The 15,828-nt window shown below is 39.2% G+C and overlaps 1 protein-coding gene across 1 annotated transcript in view; it reads left to right on the top strand.

Annotated features, from left to right (window-relative positions):
• Nucleotides 1-15,828, top strand: part of CELSR1 (cadherin EGF LAG seven-pass G-type receptor 1) — a 163,294-nt gene that overhangs the window by 128,756 nt on the left and 18,710 nt on the right. The window contains exons 16-24 of the mRNA XM_031507931.2: nucleotides 157-258; nucleotides 2,063-2,157; nucleotides 2,493-2,702; nucleotides 5,305-5,488; nucleotides 8,158-8,301; nucleotides 9,488-9,689; nucleotides 10,018-10,185; nucleotides 12,472-12,598; nucleotides 13,020-13,220. Coding sequence (XP_031363791.2) covers nucleotides 157-258; nucleotides 2,063-2,157; nucleotides 2,493-2,702; nucleotides 5,305-5,488; nucleotides 8,158-8,301; nucleotides 9,488-9,689; nucleotides 10,018-10,185; nucleotides 12,472-12,598; nucleotides 13,020-13,220 — 1,433 coding nt within the window. The remainder of the gene's footprint in view (nucleotides 1-156; nucleotides 259-2,062; nucleotides 2,158-2,492; nucleotides 2,703-5,304; nucleotides 5,489-8,157; nucleotides 8,302-9,487; nucleotides 9,690-10,017; nucleotides 10,186-12,471; nucleotides 12,599-13,019; nucleotides 13,221-15,828) is intronic.

The following is a 15,828-nucleotide window of genomic DNA, read 5'->3' as shown; positions in this document are numbered from 1 at the left end:
GAACTCCTGGGTTCCAGCTTGGAAGGTACTGCAGAGGACAGGTATCCTGACAGGGCTTTGTAATTACAGGAAGGTCCTTCAGGCAGGTTCAAGTGTCTCACTGTTGTGATTTTTATCTTGTCAGAAAAATTGCATCATTTCTTTTTCTGTTTTCAGTAATTTATAATGGCTGTCCCAAGGCTTTCGAGGCTGGTATTTGGTGGCCACAGACCAAGTTTGGCCAGCCAGCTGCTGTGCCTTGTCCTAAGGGCTCAGTGGGTAAGTTCCCTGGGTAAATAATAACCTACTTTATCTGCATGCCTCTTTAAAAAAACAAAAGTGTACATAGGGAATAGCATTAATTAATTTGGTCTAGAAACTGCAGCATAGCTTATCATATAATGAACAGAAAAGTATAGCTAACTGAAATCAAAGAGCTGTTAAAGTACATTTTGAATACTAGCAATGAATACATGCAACAGTACAGCAGATAAACATCTACAAAGCACAGAAATTCTCTATTTTCTAAAAAGCAGAGCCCAGTCTTGTATTTTCTATTTATTAGGCAATTCTTACACGTGACATTTTCAGTGACTTCTAAGTGTTTTTTAGCCATATAGTTCCTCTGGGCAAATATAAAATTAGAAGAATTATATTCCTGATGATTGCTTTACTAGGGTCCTACAGCCTCCTAAAGCTAAGAGTTGCAACAAAACTTGCATTTTTCCACACAATATATTTTACATAAGTGAAACAGCTGAAAAACACCTTTTATAAAGCAGATGAGCTGTGTTGTATTGTACAACAGGCAAATGACGATCTGTTTTTTCATATATGTCTCTGGAAATATGCATTAGATTTTTGAAAATAGAGTTCTCAATCTTTTCCAAAGGCTGTTCTGTGGGAAATGAAAGCTCTGTCTTGGTTTTGGACCTGGTAACTCTCTGCTGTGAGTGCTCCTTTGGCTCAGGGAGTTATAAATAATTATGTTACTGCCCCAAATATTTCTAGGGGGAGGCCACTGCTTATAGGTGTGTAGAAGATTTGTGGTCAACCTAGCTCCTGTTCTAAAGATTTTAGGAGATAGATTTTCTTTTTTTTTTTTTTTTTTTTTTTTTTTAGGTAAAGAATATTTTCATGATTAAGCAATATAAAGCTGAATTAAAATTAGTTTTCTGCACTATTCTTGAAGTGGTTCACCCAAGCATCTCTTCTAGGCAATGTTGCTTATAGTAATTGCACATTCTAAGTAAATTTTACAAATTATTCTAAGAAGTAAGCCTTCTAATAATGAATATTCAGACTAAGAACCTGAGGCTTAATTGTATTCACCTAATCTGTGGAAGAGAAATAATATAATTAGATACAGTAAAATTAATTATAGTTCTTATTTAGATATTGGTAACTAAATGGCTTAGACATATGCAGTATGTTATGTGCAAATCTACTAGCACAAATGCAAATTTTGAATTAGATTACTTGCAATTAATGGTGAAGGATCCTCAGCCAAGAATTGCATTTTAAAATTATTTGCCAACTAGTACAAAATATAATAGGCTAAATTAAACAGTAAGCTGCTCACAGCCCATTTACAAGTGGCAAAAAGGCAATTATGCATGTTGGCTGAAGTGTTTAGCACATGCAGTAATGCAGATGTGTGGGCATGTGTTGATGTGAATACAGCATTTTTCCAGGAGGTCTTCCTATATAGGCTATTGCACAGAAACCTCTGCAGAGGTTGGTTTTCAGGAATACTTAGGAAGTGCAGAGTCTTTCTCTTTTATGGTATAAAGAAATTAATTAATTCATTTCAGAACAATCAGGCAGTGAGGCTGAGAGCAGTTGGGCAGAGCTTGGAGTTTACCTGACTTTTCTCCAAATCCTGGCAACAGCAATTCCTGAAGATTAGTAGTCTTTAACTTTCCTCTCGCAGGAATCCCCTGTTTGTAAATTGAAATACATGTGTAGCTTTGAGCAACTTAAAATTGTAGGAAATCTGAAAGTCTAGGGTAGTTGAAATCTATGAATATTTACCCTGCACAATTCAGAATATTTTTTGCCATTGATGTTTTGTTTTCTTCAGGAAATGCAGTTCGCCATTGTAACATTGAGAAGGGTTGGCTGCCTCCTGAGCTTTTCAACTGCACCACCAACACTTTTGTGGATCTAAAAATCATGGTAAGCTGGGTTTTCTCAGTTTTCCCTTTGTTTTGTAAATGACCAGTTTGGACTCCAGTTTGATATCCCTGCACTCAATCTTTTAACTGCGTCCTTGAACAGCCTCATTTTCCATCAGGACCTCGGTGCTTTTCTGGCTCTCAGTTACATTTGCCATTGAGTTTTGTTGCCAACTCTATCTCAAGACAAAAAAAAATTTTGACTACATAACTTCTTTTTGCCAAAAATCCCTAAATTATAATTGTCTTTGTAACTAGAATTATATATATATATATATATATATATATATATATGTATATATAATTGTAATTTTTCTTCCTTTTTATCTGATTCAGAATGAGAAGTTACACCACAATGAGACCAAGCTGGATGGAGATAAAACCATACGGATCGTGAGAGCACTACAGAATGCCACCCAATATACACACAACTTGTATGGCAACGACGTGAGGACAGCTTACCAGATAATGATCCGGGTCCTCCAGTATGAGAGCCAGCAGCAAGGGTTTGACTTGGCAGCCACAAGGGATGTGGAATTCAATGAGGTAAGAGAAATACTGTATAGGGTGCTGAGCCCTTACAGTGTCCCTTGAAAATTAGGTGGCAGTGGGTAATTAAATTTGTCTTTGACCAAAGTGAAGCCAATATTGTGTAATTGCCTAATCTGTTCCACAAATAAGCCTTTCTTCTCAGATTAGAATGGAAAGTTGGTTATGCATGTGTCTATGCATGCATGTGTATGTGTAATACAAATATAATAGAATGTGCTTTTCTAAAAAATATCATCATGGTAACAGCCAAAAGCAATATTCCCCATACAAAAAGAAATCATCACATTAATGTGTTTTTCTTGGCTAAAATAGTTTTGTGTACTATATTTATTTTTGTTGTAAAATGTGCCTAGTGTGATCATGCTCATTTAAATGTGCAGTGAATTAAGTCCGAGCCAGTTACTGACTCTGAAGGTTTCCTTCAGTTCAGTTTGAGAACACGTGAGTCACCAGTTGGTACATTGAAAGACATTCCATATCATATTGGTATTTCAAGACACATACTAAAATGTGTGCCAGAGAGCTTCTGCTACTCAGAGCATTCATGAAAGTCTCAGTTAGTACAAAAGACCTGGCCAGGGCTAGAGAACAAGCTGTAGCATCCTTCCTGTCTGGTAAAATATGTAGTTGTGGTGGAAAAATGTGAGATTTGGAGGCAATTGAGACTATTCTGTGATCTGATAATGTGAAGGCTAGATGACCCATGTCGGACTTGTAGAGCTTTCCTCAATCCCATGTGTACAGGAGGGTGCTCTTCTCCACTCTTGCCCATACTATTTCCAAGATCCTGGCCATGGCACAACAGAGACCAAGCTAAAACATCTGCTTGGTTCTGTGCTAGCAGAGCCCAGAGCTTGGGCACCAGCATGTGGAATGACTCTATGGGTCAGGACTGGCCTCTCTGCTGGCCCAGGATCTGTTTGGCTCCCTGAGAAGGTGTGCTATACCCAGGTCACTGCTCACACTACTCCAGGAGGACCAGAAAGGTCAGGCAGACCTGGGGTGAAATTGGAGAGCCTGGCAAAGCCAAGTTGCACCAGGAGAGGATGTCACTGGAAAGTTAAGAGCAGGAAGAAATGCGGCTTAGAAAATTCCTTAGTGTCTTGGGCTGTATAATAAGCAGAGAGTGGAGAAATTTTTAAATATTTTATGTTTTAGATGCACCAAATTTTAGGAGATTCAGTTTTTTCTTTCCTGTGGGCTGTGAAGCTGGCCATTCAGATCTTGAAAAGGATCTTCATTTCTAGCATGTTTTGTTAAGTAGAAATATGAACAATAAGCAACAAAAAATTGCTTTGGAAACATATGCTTTAATTTATTGTTCTCTGTACTTGACACTGAAATTCATACAGATGATATTTTCAAGACCTCCCTAAATATTCTAGGATAGGTCAGGAATTTGAAAACCAATGAGTACAGCTCATGAATAAAAGGAGGTAACATCCTATGTTGAGGAAGCATAAGGGGAGAAGGAATTTTTTTTTTTTTAATAATCCCACATAGAAGCCTGAAAAATAGATAATAAAAACCCATAAATAATGTTCACAAACATGGAAGGAGACCTGGTACCAAGTACAGTATGTGTCTCCTGCATTCCTGGGATCCATGTTGTGCTTTTCACCCTAGGTAAAACTGGTCATATTGGGAGTCTCTTTTAGCTCAGATACGTGCTTGCAGCCTCAAACAGTAAAGACAGGATACAGATAAGCTCCTTCTAAATGAAGCCTAAATATTTGTCTTGGCTATTTTAGAGTTTGTGGTGATTAATTCCTACTGCCATTTATGCCAATTTTACAGAGTTAGGAATTAGGCTTTGTTACAACAACATAATTCATATGTACACCAAGATTAAAAAGTTTTTAGTATCTTTCTCATTTAAGCCATTTAGCACACTCTTTTGGGGTCAGTCTCCTTCCATTCAGCCTGAGGGTCCCTTTGCATATTTTTGTAAGAAAGGGCAGAAGAGTCAGGTCCTCAGAAAGAAATGCCTTTTTAATATATAGAAAGCATTTGTAAGCAATGTAAAAATGGAGAGACAATGACATGATTTAAGTTTTCTTATGTATTTTCAAGTTTGTCTATGCAAGTTAATATTCACTCTTAGCTTTCTTCACTGTATAAGTTGTCTTCATTATCTAGGAAACAAAGTAAAAGAAAAAATTAAAGAGGAAGTGATATTTCTATCCATGGCTTTCTTTTGTTTTTCAACAAAAAATCATTATTTTGATTTATGTGGGGACGTTCTTCAGTGTACCTGCTAAGAGCTGTGCTTTTCTCAGAAACAAAGAAAACATGAATAGGTTTTCCTCCTTCATCTTCTTGCTCAATTTCTTGTCATTAGGAGGAAGAAAGTAGGCAATTCTCTTACAGCCTCCAATTTTGGCTTACTTTACTTGTAAAAAGTTTGGAGGGATTTGCTTTACATGACCTCTGGGTGAGAGGTGTATATTTTTATATGGCTGCAGTAGAACGTGCTGCATTAAGTATTTCATTATACACTCACCTGAGGCAGTCAGGCCAATAATTTTCAATACTTCTCACTTGAAACCCAGCTCTGTGTTTGCTTCATAATTTAGGCTTGTCCTTTATTTCTCAGAATATTATCAAAGTGGGTAGTGCTTTACTGGACCCCAGCAACAAGGAGCACTGGGAGCAAATTCAGCGAACAGAGGGTGGAACCGCTCACCTGCTCAGGCACTATGAGGAATATTTCAACAATGTGGCCCAGAACATGAAAAAAACCTACTTGAGACCTTTTGTCATTGTTGCCACTAACATGAGTGAGTATCTAGGTTGAAAACAGCCTTTTTTTGACTCTTAAAAATGTGATGGACAGAGATGCTAGTTATTTTGTTAATAGTACCCACTGAGAAAAATCATTGCATTAGTTTCAAAGCCATCAAGCCTTGATTCATATCTTTCAGTTGCCATGGGACCCTCCTGGGAGATGTCTGATCTGTTTTACCTCTGGACCATGCCACTGCTCCATGTGGCTTTTTGTTGCAGTCATGACAATGTAGAGATAGTAGGAAGGACTAAGTTTGTAAATAAAGGTAATGGCTTTTGAGAACAGCTAATATAGTTGAATGTAGTAGATCTCATTTTTGGAAGAATCACACCAACACCGCCTGAACAATTACTACAGTACATAAAAAAGAAACCCTACTATTGATTTTATTGCATATTATTAATCTTACTTGCATAGGTATGGACTGCCCAGGGAAGTGGTGGAATTCCCAGCTCTGGAGGGAGATGTTCAAGAAACAGCTGGATGTGGCATTTAGTGCAGTAGTCTAGTTGACAGGGTAATATCTATCAAAGGTTGGACTCAATGATCTTATAGGTCTTTTCCAACTTAGATGATTCTGTGATTATATCTCTGATTTTCACATGCTTTCCTAACTTGTAACCTATCCAGAAAACTAACATCTGTAGAGATTCTTGTGCTGAAAGGTGTTTTCACAGAATCACCAGTCCTGCAAATGCCTTTCCAGTCTTTCAAAACCCATAATCAGAACAAAATCCATGGGATCTAAAATATCCAGAATGAGTCTAAACTGAGAAGGAAACATCAGGCATACCAAGACTCCTTCCCCACCTATCACAGGAAATTTCTCCTCTGACATACAAATAGTAGCTCCTGCACTTTGGACCCTGATGTATTTTATAGACATCCCTGCAGTGCATATGCAGGTGAAGCACAGAAACCACAGTCTGGTCAGTTTATTTCCCCATTTTCTCCCCTGCTCTCTCTATTTAATTTTCTTCCCAGCTACAAACAGTCTGAGCTGAGGGGGTGTTGGTGATAGTCCTGCTCTGTGAGGTGAGATGGAGCCAGCTGTCCTTCAGAAGTCCCTCACAAGCAGCATTGCTATTTGGTTTTTCTTTCAGAAGTCCTCTAAACTATATCAGCCTGAACTTGTGTTTAGCTTTCCAAGCTGTTGCTTTTATTTCAGATATGAAGAAGACTTATGTGCCAAATGTTGGTCTTATTTTCCCAACTACACCTGCTGTTATAGTAGGACTTTGAATTGGCTACAAACCTTGTCCCAATAATGTTTTGTGTCCACAATCATGGGGGCAGAAAATCAAAGGCACAAGGCAGTCAAGTTACAAAGGCTGTAGCATCCTTCATCAGCAAGGCATTGTTGAACTAAGCCAAACTGAAACACTTTGATTTTTCTTTAATAAACCAAAATTGAAATACTTTTTTATGATTCAGAACTGTGAGAATCAAAATACCTTTATCTTCATACTCAGAAAAAAATAGGATTTTAACCCAACTGAACTGAGATGAAAACAAACCCAGAATTTCTTGCAGATTGTAAATCATTATTTTTTTTCAACCAGTTCTTCCTGTGTAAAGAGGTGTGAGCTTGAGAGGGATGAGGCAAGTCTGGCCTGAAAAAGTTCTGTTTTCTTTTGAACAGTTTTTCCAGGTGAACATGGTGTTAATAGAGTTTCCTAATGGCTCATCTGAGAGTTAGTTAGAAACTAGGAAAGGAGTTGGAATTTGTGGATCTTAACATGGATATTTCTTCACACAGAAATTTGCAGAGGATCACACCTTTTGGTATAGGGTTACCCCCAGGACATGTAAATTGGCACTCAGTGACTTGTCTTAAATGAGACAGTTAATCCAACAGCTTTTAAGTATTTGGGCAGTTAAACAGGCAGAGATGATGAGGTAAGCCAGGGAAAAACTGCCAATGGAGGACTAAGGAGTAGTCCCAGATAAAATGCATGTTATTTTCTTCAGTCAGCTGACTTCACAATCCAACAGATGTAGAACTATGTTTTCGAAGCAGTAGATTTAGTCTTCCCATTAAAAAGCAAGTCTAAAACTGGAACATGCAGCACACACTGGAGCAAGCCAGCAGCACATGGAGAATCTCTGTGAAGCAGGAGCATTCACTGAGCAGCAGCCAGGGAAAAACTTCTCTGAAACCCCAGTCAGCTGCTGCTGGAGAAGCACCAGCAAAGTGATCTACCTTCAGATGGGTATTAGCAAAAGTTTCTTCACTGAAACAATTCCCAGGCGTTGAAACAGGTGGCCCAGGGAAGTCACCATCTAAGACCTGTAGATGTGGCCCCTGGGGCATGGTTTAGTGCTGGATTTGGTGGTGCTGAGTTAACAGTTCCACTTGATCTTGGAGATCTTCTCCAACCTAAATGATTTTATGGTTCTTTATTTCCAGTGTTTTCAGTATGTTTTCACAGTATGAGATACTGTCTTGTGAATTCCTTTCCACTGAACAATAAATATATAATTTGATAAATGTAACATAATGCTGACACATAAACTTTAGTTGTAATATAAGGTGTTAACGGAACGAAATTAAATTTTACTTTCTGTTTTGGGATATAAATTTTTTATCTGCATTGTGCAGTCATTTTAACCTTTCAATAATGTTTCACTGTGGTGATGGGAAACTTTTATCCCCTCCAGTTATTGCTGTTGACATCTTTGACAAGTCTAATTTCACGGGAGCTAGAATACCACGATTTCATGAGATTAAAGAAGATTACCCAAAAGATCTGGAGTCATCTGTTGTCTTCCCTGATACTCTATTCAGACCTTCAGAAAGGAAAGGTAAAACCCTTCTGCTGCTGTTTGGTGAACAATTATGGCCAGCTGCCAGGGAGCGTGATGGATCCTGAGGGAGCAGAGTGGTACTAGGGTGAGAGCAGGGCAATTGTCTGCACAAGTGAATATTATTTAGGGATGGAGCAGCTGTGCATACTTCTGAGGCATTTTGCCTGCCGGCAGTGATGGAAGCATGGGGGGCTGTGGGACTGGCTGTACCTGTCTGTCAGGTCTGGCCTGCAGCCCCTCAAAGCCCTGTCAAAGCGGGAGAAATGCTCTGCCTCTGTTCCCACCAGGATAGGATGGGATGGCTGCCCAGCGCCTGCAGTCCCACAACCACCTTCCTCCAGTCCCTGCAGAGATGGAGGGAGGTGGCGTGAGAGGCAGAGAATCCAAATCTGGGAGCACAGAGAGGTGTTATCAGAAGTAGGCAGCAATGAAAAAGTCTTGAGCTGGGTGATAAGGGAGAATACATGGGGGAGTACCTGCTTCCCAGTGTCTCGGAAGTATCCCAAGATTGCTGCAAAGCACCACATGTTTTTTTGGGCAAAGGGAGAGTGGGTAACTCTCCCTTTTGGGCAAAGGGAGAGTGGGTTCAATACATGTACCATTGTTGAATGTCCTCTGAATGGAGAAATAGTAACTCTTCTGAAAATAATACATAATAAATTAGTACAGCTTTATAACTTTTTGCTTAGAAACAGAGTATCTGCTTCTGTGATTTGTATCTTTTCTGTAAGACAAAAGGGAATGAGAATTTTAAGAGAATCTTCCAAAACAGAAAGCTCATTAAGTGACAGAATTAGCAGGGAGAAATCTTATGTGAGTAGTTGGTGTGTTCATTAATACTAGTTTTGCCATATATAAACATACATGCAATTTAACAGCATGCATAATGTTTTAATGTTCTCTGAAGTTATGCATGGGATACTTATATACTTATGGACCGTTTAGCTTAGAAATTGCTTATTTTATAGCTAGACTAAATGGCTTTTTACTGTTCAACTATGATTTTGCGCTGAAATTTTATTAAAAATATCAAATATAACATTAGGAGCATGCTGAGTGCTCTAAGCCTGGAGTTGTAATAACTCTAATATTATTGTAGTATCTTGGCAAAGCAAAATTACTAATTTAAATGGTAGCTCTGAAGCTGTGTGCAAAGAATTTAATGTTTGTGTTGATTCCATAGCAGTGCCTACAATGAAACCTTCAAATCAGAAAACATCCTCTAAATTGAACGATGGTATGTTCAGCCCTGAGAGTGCTTTTGCAAAGAGAAAGAAGAGACACCCAGACATTGAGACACATCATACTGTTGCCATGGTCATTATATACCGATCCCTGGGACAACTCCTGCCTGAAAACTATGATCCTGACAGGAGGAGCTTGAGGTAAATGTCTGACCTGTTTGTGAATTGTTCAGATCCCTTTTTCTATTCTATGAATGCGTGGGGGAGACAGAACTGCTTTTATACCAGCCAAATGTCATCAGTGCTGCTGATGTCTCATGTCCTCCTCATGTCTCATGTCCTCCTCTGGCACACTCTGGGAGAATAACTATGCCAGAAGTGCCGGCAGGTTTTTGAAACACATCTGTATGGAAGGCTGTTGGTACACCTGCCTCACCTTTGGTCAGAAGCAACTGGAGATCTTCTCTTTGCAGAACGTAGCATTGCATTTTGATGTATAGATCACTGTGCCATTTTTCTCCTCATGCAGATTGCCAAATCGCCCTATCATCAACACACCTGTAGTGAGCACAGCCATTCACAGTGATGGGGAATTTCCTCCCAACTTGGTGGAAAAGCCTATCATAGTGGAGTATGCCATGCTGGAAACAGAGGAGAGAACAAAGCCTGTCTGTGTCTTCTGGAATCACTCCATCATGTATGTCCCCTGCTTGCTTTAGGGCTGTGAGTGACAATTGTCTGAGTAGCAGAAAACTTTTGCCTGGGAAGATAATTCTGGAGGAAACCCTGTCTTGGTCTGTCTGTTCAACTGACAACTGATTTTTGGTGGAATAGAGCCAAGTAGTCATTTCCCACCAACCTGAGAAAAATGAAAATTATCATAACTCATCAAACAAAGGATTAGCCATGCGGTTTCTAAGGAACACAGTGCTGTCATGTCTTTCTGCAGGATTCATTTTCACCCAGAAACAATAAATCCCACAATTTCCTTGTATTTGTCCATGCTATTTGCCCACAGATGTATGTCTGGACAGGAATAGTCCAACTCCAGTGTCTGAATTCATGTCTTGTCTGAATTCTTTCAGTCAGGATTTTCAGGAGATGATTCAGCTCTTCCATGGGCTGAATCTTCTGTTACACCCCAGTGACTATGGACAGAGTAGATCAAACAGGCACCTACCCTTGGTGCCTCAGTCAGGGCCAGTGCAAAAAATTACAAAACCAAATCTTTATTTTGGTAGAAATGAGGCCTGAGGTTTTGCAGATAAAATAAGGAGTAAAGATTATGAATTTCTGAATCACAAATTTTTGAATAAAATCTAAATTCAAAGGCAGTTGCACTGGTAAAAAACTTAATTTTAATTTCATCAACTATTATGGATTTGCTTTCATTTGTTTTAGTGAAAAATTGGAGAGAGTCGAAACACCTTTTTTGGTATATAAGACCTTTTCAGTTTATGGAGAGCAATTGTAATATAGAAGCAGAATATAAGGAGAGAGTATTTAACTCTCTAGGAGGGAAGTGTTTGGGAAAAGATTAAATGTTCTGAAAATCGTTCATTTAGGTCTTTTGTATTTGATAAAGTTCAAGATAAAGACAACTTTTTCTTGAAAATGAGAAAAGAATTATATGAGCTGGAACTGTATATGCTGATGTTTCGTTGGTTTTATTGCATTGTGGAAACAGCACAGTCCTGTTGGAGATATTTCAAGAGTATGGATAAAACTGTAACTATTACATATATATTGCAATTTCCAGCTACAAACCCAGGTACACAGTGAGAGGATGACATGGTCTGCCCAGGGGAAAGGGAATAGCTGTTATTTGTTCCCTAAAAACCCAAAAATTCTAGTAAATCTATGGAAAAATCCATTAAAAGGCAATATCCTGTTGCTTTTTACCACAGCAAAGTAACCTAGGGAATGTGTGCCTCCTAGTTAAAGGCTTCAGGAGATTATAACATTTAAAGGATCGAGGATGCAACAGAAATCTCTTATCTTCACAGTAATAAACGCTTCCATTTGCCCACATGTGAAATAGTGTTTTTGCTTGTATGCACTCTGTCAATCTGCTGATTGTGAGGGAATGGCAAGTCCTTTTTCATAAATTTTTAAATATTGTTTGAGCTTGAATAACTCATTAGCTCTAAAGTGATTCATCTGTTAGCTATTCGCTGGCAATTTCAGTGGCATTGTTATCTGTGTTACATCTTCCTGCAGCCACAATTGAAAAGCAGCTCTTAGGTGGCATGTAATGAAAGATCTTTTAGAAAAAAAGTACTTGTTGAGAGGAAGTGATATTAAAATTTAACAAATATTTTATTGCTGAATGAAAAATAGGTCTTGTCATATCTAATTGAAAAATATTTCAGTAACTGCAAGACTATTTTTATTACTCATTAACTTCAGAATAGAATAATTCATATTGATACAAAATAATTTCTAAAGTCACTGGAGTTCACCATAACTGCACGAGGAAGAATTTAAAGGCAGCAGTTCCCCCCTATTGTTAATATAAGAGATCTACTGGTATGAAATATTATTTATTCCAAAAGGTTTTAACCTTTTCTTGTGTACTGTTCAGAGGAACTGTTTAATTATTGCTGAAACATATTTCACTCAAAAACATGTGTCCCTCTATGGTTCTGGTATTATTTACCTTGGTTACAGAGATTTTGTTCAGTGCAATCTCTTTCCATATTGGTTGTGTGGTCACTGACCCAAAAGCAAATTTTAATTTTTTTTTAAAGTCAAAACAGATTGTTATAAACCCATGAAATCTGGGTAACTGTTTTGTCAGAAACTACTTCAACTGAAGCCCTTTTTAGTTTGATGGTACTCTTTCAGGCAGGTGACGGCTGTAGATAATTCTGTGCTGGTACTTGCAGACCTCTCTGGTAGTGCAGCACAAGCTGCCACAGAGGGCAGTGGAAGGCAAGGGGAGATTGAAGGATGGAGCTCAGAAATGCCTTTTTCCCCACAGGATTGGCGGGACAGGGGCCTGGTCCTCCCGAGGGTGTGAGCTGTTTTCCAGAAACCACAGCCATGTCGCTTGCCAGTGCAACCATATCACCAGCTTCGCTGTCCTGATGGACATTTCCAAACGAGAGGTGGGTGATGTCAGGCTCATGAGTTTTAGGGACTGGTTTTCAAGGGCTTTGGCTCAGAGCTTGAGCTCTGAGTGTGGCTCAGGGCAATGTCACAGATCAATCCCAGTGTTAGGAGTGTGTTGTCCATGCCTGGCAGCACCTGCCACTGGGCTTGCTGAAAGGACCTTCTTACCTAGTTGGTGCATCCTCTGGTGCTGCTCATGTTTAGCAACTAAACATGAGCATGTTTAGCAACTCATGTTTAGCATACTCAACGTGTTTAGCAACTAAAGAGGTGGCATCAGTCACTCCTGTTGGTCCCTAAATAAATCTGTATGTTGGCTCAGTGGTAATGAAAACATTGTCATCCTGAGTAGTAGATTTTATTGGAGGAAAAGGAAGGGAAAACCCTAAGAGTTCCTGTCAATCTGTCTTTCTACAGAATGGGGAGGTGCTTCCTCTGAAGATCGTCACTTACACGACTGTATCCATCTCACTGGCGGCTTTGCTGATCACCTTCATTTTGCTGGTCCTGATTCGCACACTGCGTTCCAACTTGCACAGTATCCACAAAAACCTGGTGGCTGCCCTGTTCTTTTCTGAGCTTGTCTTTCTTATTGGAATCAACCAGACTGAAAACCCGGTAAGATTTACTCTGTGTTCATTTCTAGACTTGTTCTCAAGCTTTAAATCAGGGGGTTCATATTGCAGCTTTTACCTTCTCCCATCTGTTTCACTTTCTCCTTTTTTTAGCTTCACCACTTACTTAAAAAACATCAGATTCATGTGTGGTCGATAACATTAATAGCAATGGCAGGCAATAGGACTATATCTTATTTTCAGAGAATATATGACAGCAGCCCTTTTGAAGGTTTATCCCAGGAACTGAATCTTAAATACTGATTTCTTCCTTCCTTTCCATCAGTGTGTTTTCTGTCTTGCTTGAGCCTCAGTAGGAGGCTCTTGAGTTTCTCCTGCAGCACATAGGCCCCCAAGCCCAAATGGTTCCTGGTGTTGACTCACAGGTTGTCAGTGATGTGGTGCTGGTCAGGGGCTAATAAGCACATTGTACACCCACTGGCCATTCTGGAGAAACCACTTGCCAGGCATGGGACAGCTTGCTACATCCAAGATTCAGCAGGAGACCTGTCAGTTTGCTTTGTGCCTTCCAGACACAGTGGTTGCTGGCTTCAGCCCATCATACCTGTTGACAAAACTTTGTGCAAGGATCTCCAGTCTTGTGCATGTCAAGAAATGCAAGTAATGGATGGACTAAGAGATAGATATAAACCACACATGAAGTGTGTGTTCTGTACTTAAGACCTCATTGCTCTCTTAACCATGTGGCATTATACGTAGTCTTGCTGCTGTTTCTTAGTAGCACCCATCCCAGAAGCCATGGCTGCCTTTCAGACAGGTAAGAGACAGACAAGGGCTCCAGCACTGCCAGGCTGCACAGGCACCTGTGCCAAACAGGCCTGACACAGATGGGGGAATGACATGCAGTAAAATGTATGTCCTTAATAGATAGGAAAAATATTCAAAATGTTACTTTAGGGATTTTCTGAACACAGTGAAGAAAATTTATCTTCTAGAAATCCATTACTGTACATGTTTCAATCTAATTTTTGAGAGGGAAGTACAGTGTTGCGATCAAAACAACAACAATAAAAATATCATGCTGATTTCACATTGTCCAAGCAGCAGAAATAGGACAATATGCCTACATTCAATGAATATCATCATCACCATGGTAGTGACACTGTGGTGCCTAAACATGCAGCCTCATTTATAACTTAATCCTAAACTGTCACTCTGGCTTCTAATATCCACTTGAGCTATAACATGCATTTTTAAAAGTGTCTAACCTTGACTAATTTCAGTTTCCAGTAACTGAGTGCTGACAAGAACTTTTCCTAGTAAATTAGAGAAACCTGTCTTATAAAAATTTCTTGCCAGGAAACCTCTGTTTAATAGTATTTCTTGTGGAAAACTGTATAAAACTAAGCTGCTGAAATTATTCAGTTTCTAAGATTCAGGTTAGTCTGTAGGGTTTTTTTCTGGGCTTCTTCTCCCACTTCATCTTTTGAAAAACTGTGAATGCCAAGATGGATAAAGCTTTCCAGCTGGTTGCATCACTTCCAATTCCATATACCAATATTCCCCTTTATCAGGAACTCAGGTCCTTTTTCTGCTGCTGTGGTGATATCTTCTGCAGTGACCTGCCCTCTGGGATATGGTCTCATGTCATGTGTGAACTTGTGTTGTCTTTGTTTCATTATATAAATGTTTGCATACTAAAATAACTTTACTGAAAGGAGCTCACCTTGCCAATTGATACACAGCACTCTGTGTAACTTGACCTTTCCCATGCCTTGCTGAGCACACCACTCATTTTTCACTGCATTTCACTACCAAGGGGTTTATACTCTTTCAGTTCTCCAACATATCTACTGAGGAGTTGGGGGCCAAGTCCACATCCCTACAGAATTTTACCAAAAATTATGCAGTAAATGATGGCTCCTCATTTCCAGATTCCTTTCATAGTATCATGAAGCACCAAGCAGGGGTTTATAAAAGTAGTAAAACAGTTCATTACATCAATACCACAAATCCTAATGGTTGTACTTGGTGAGATTGTTCTCTTTTACTCCTTCTCATTTTCATGCTTTGGGGCTCATGGTGTGATCATGTCCTGTAGTGTTACCAGGACTCAATGAAACACCCTAAACCTTTAAACCATTTACAACGATCTTTAATTTACAGAGTGTATTTCATACTGCAGAAAGCTGCTCCTTACAGCCTACCCAGTCAATTTGAGAAGCTAGGAGGGCTGTAAGCCATGTCTGCTTGAGACAATTATTCATCTGTCTGTATGGAATGAGAGTTGTCTAACGAGTCATGCACTGATGAACATAAAGAGGTAAAGAATGCTGGAGCACAAATAATGCTGTGCTGCTTGGCACCCAGCCTGGCTTTTATGGGTTTCTGTAAATTAACAGTCACATTTCTGGGTGAGGTTTTAATCTTTCCCTGGACTATTGATAGAAAGTGATTTATTTTCTTTCTTTTTTCTTACCTGGAAAAGGTAATGTTCAGGGCAGCACTCTACTCATAAGCATGTGAGAATAGGAACAAGAAAGGCACTACTTACATAGAGGGAAGAAAAGTTGTTTATTTAGTGAGCCACATTTTCAATAACACATGATGTTATAATAACGCTGATGTGGTAAGTGAATCCAGAAAGTTGG

The sequence above is a fragment of the Lonchura striata genome, chromosome 5, assembly GCF_046129695.1.
Source record: "Lonchura striata isolate bLonStr1 chromosome 5, bLonStr1.mat, whole genome shotgun sequence".
NCBI lineage: Eukaryota > Metazoa > Chordata > Aves > Passeriformes > Estrildidae > Lonchura > Lonchura striata.
Note: the sequence above shows the minus strand (reverse complement) of the source record. Positions and strands in the feature narration are given on the sequence as shown.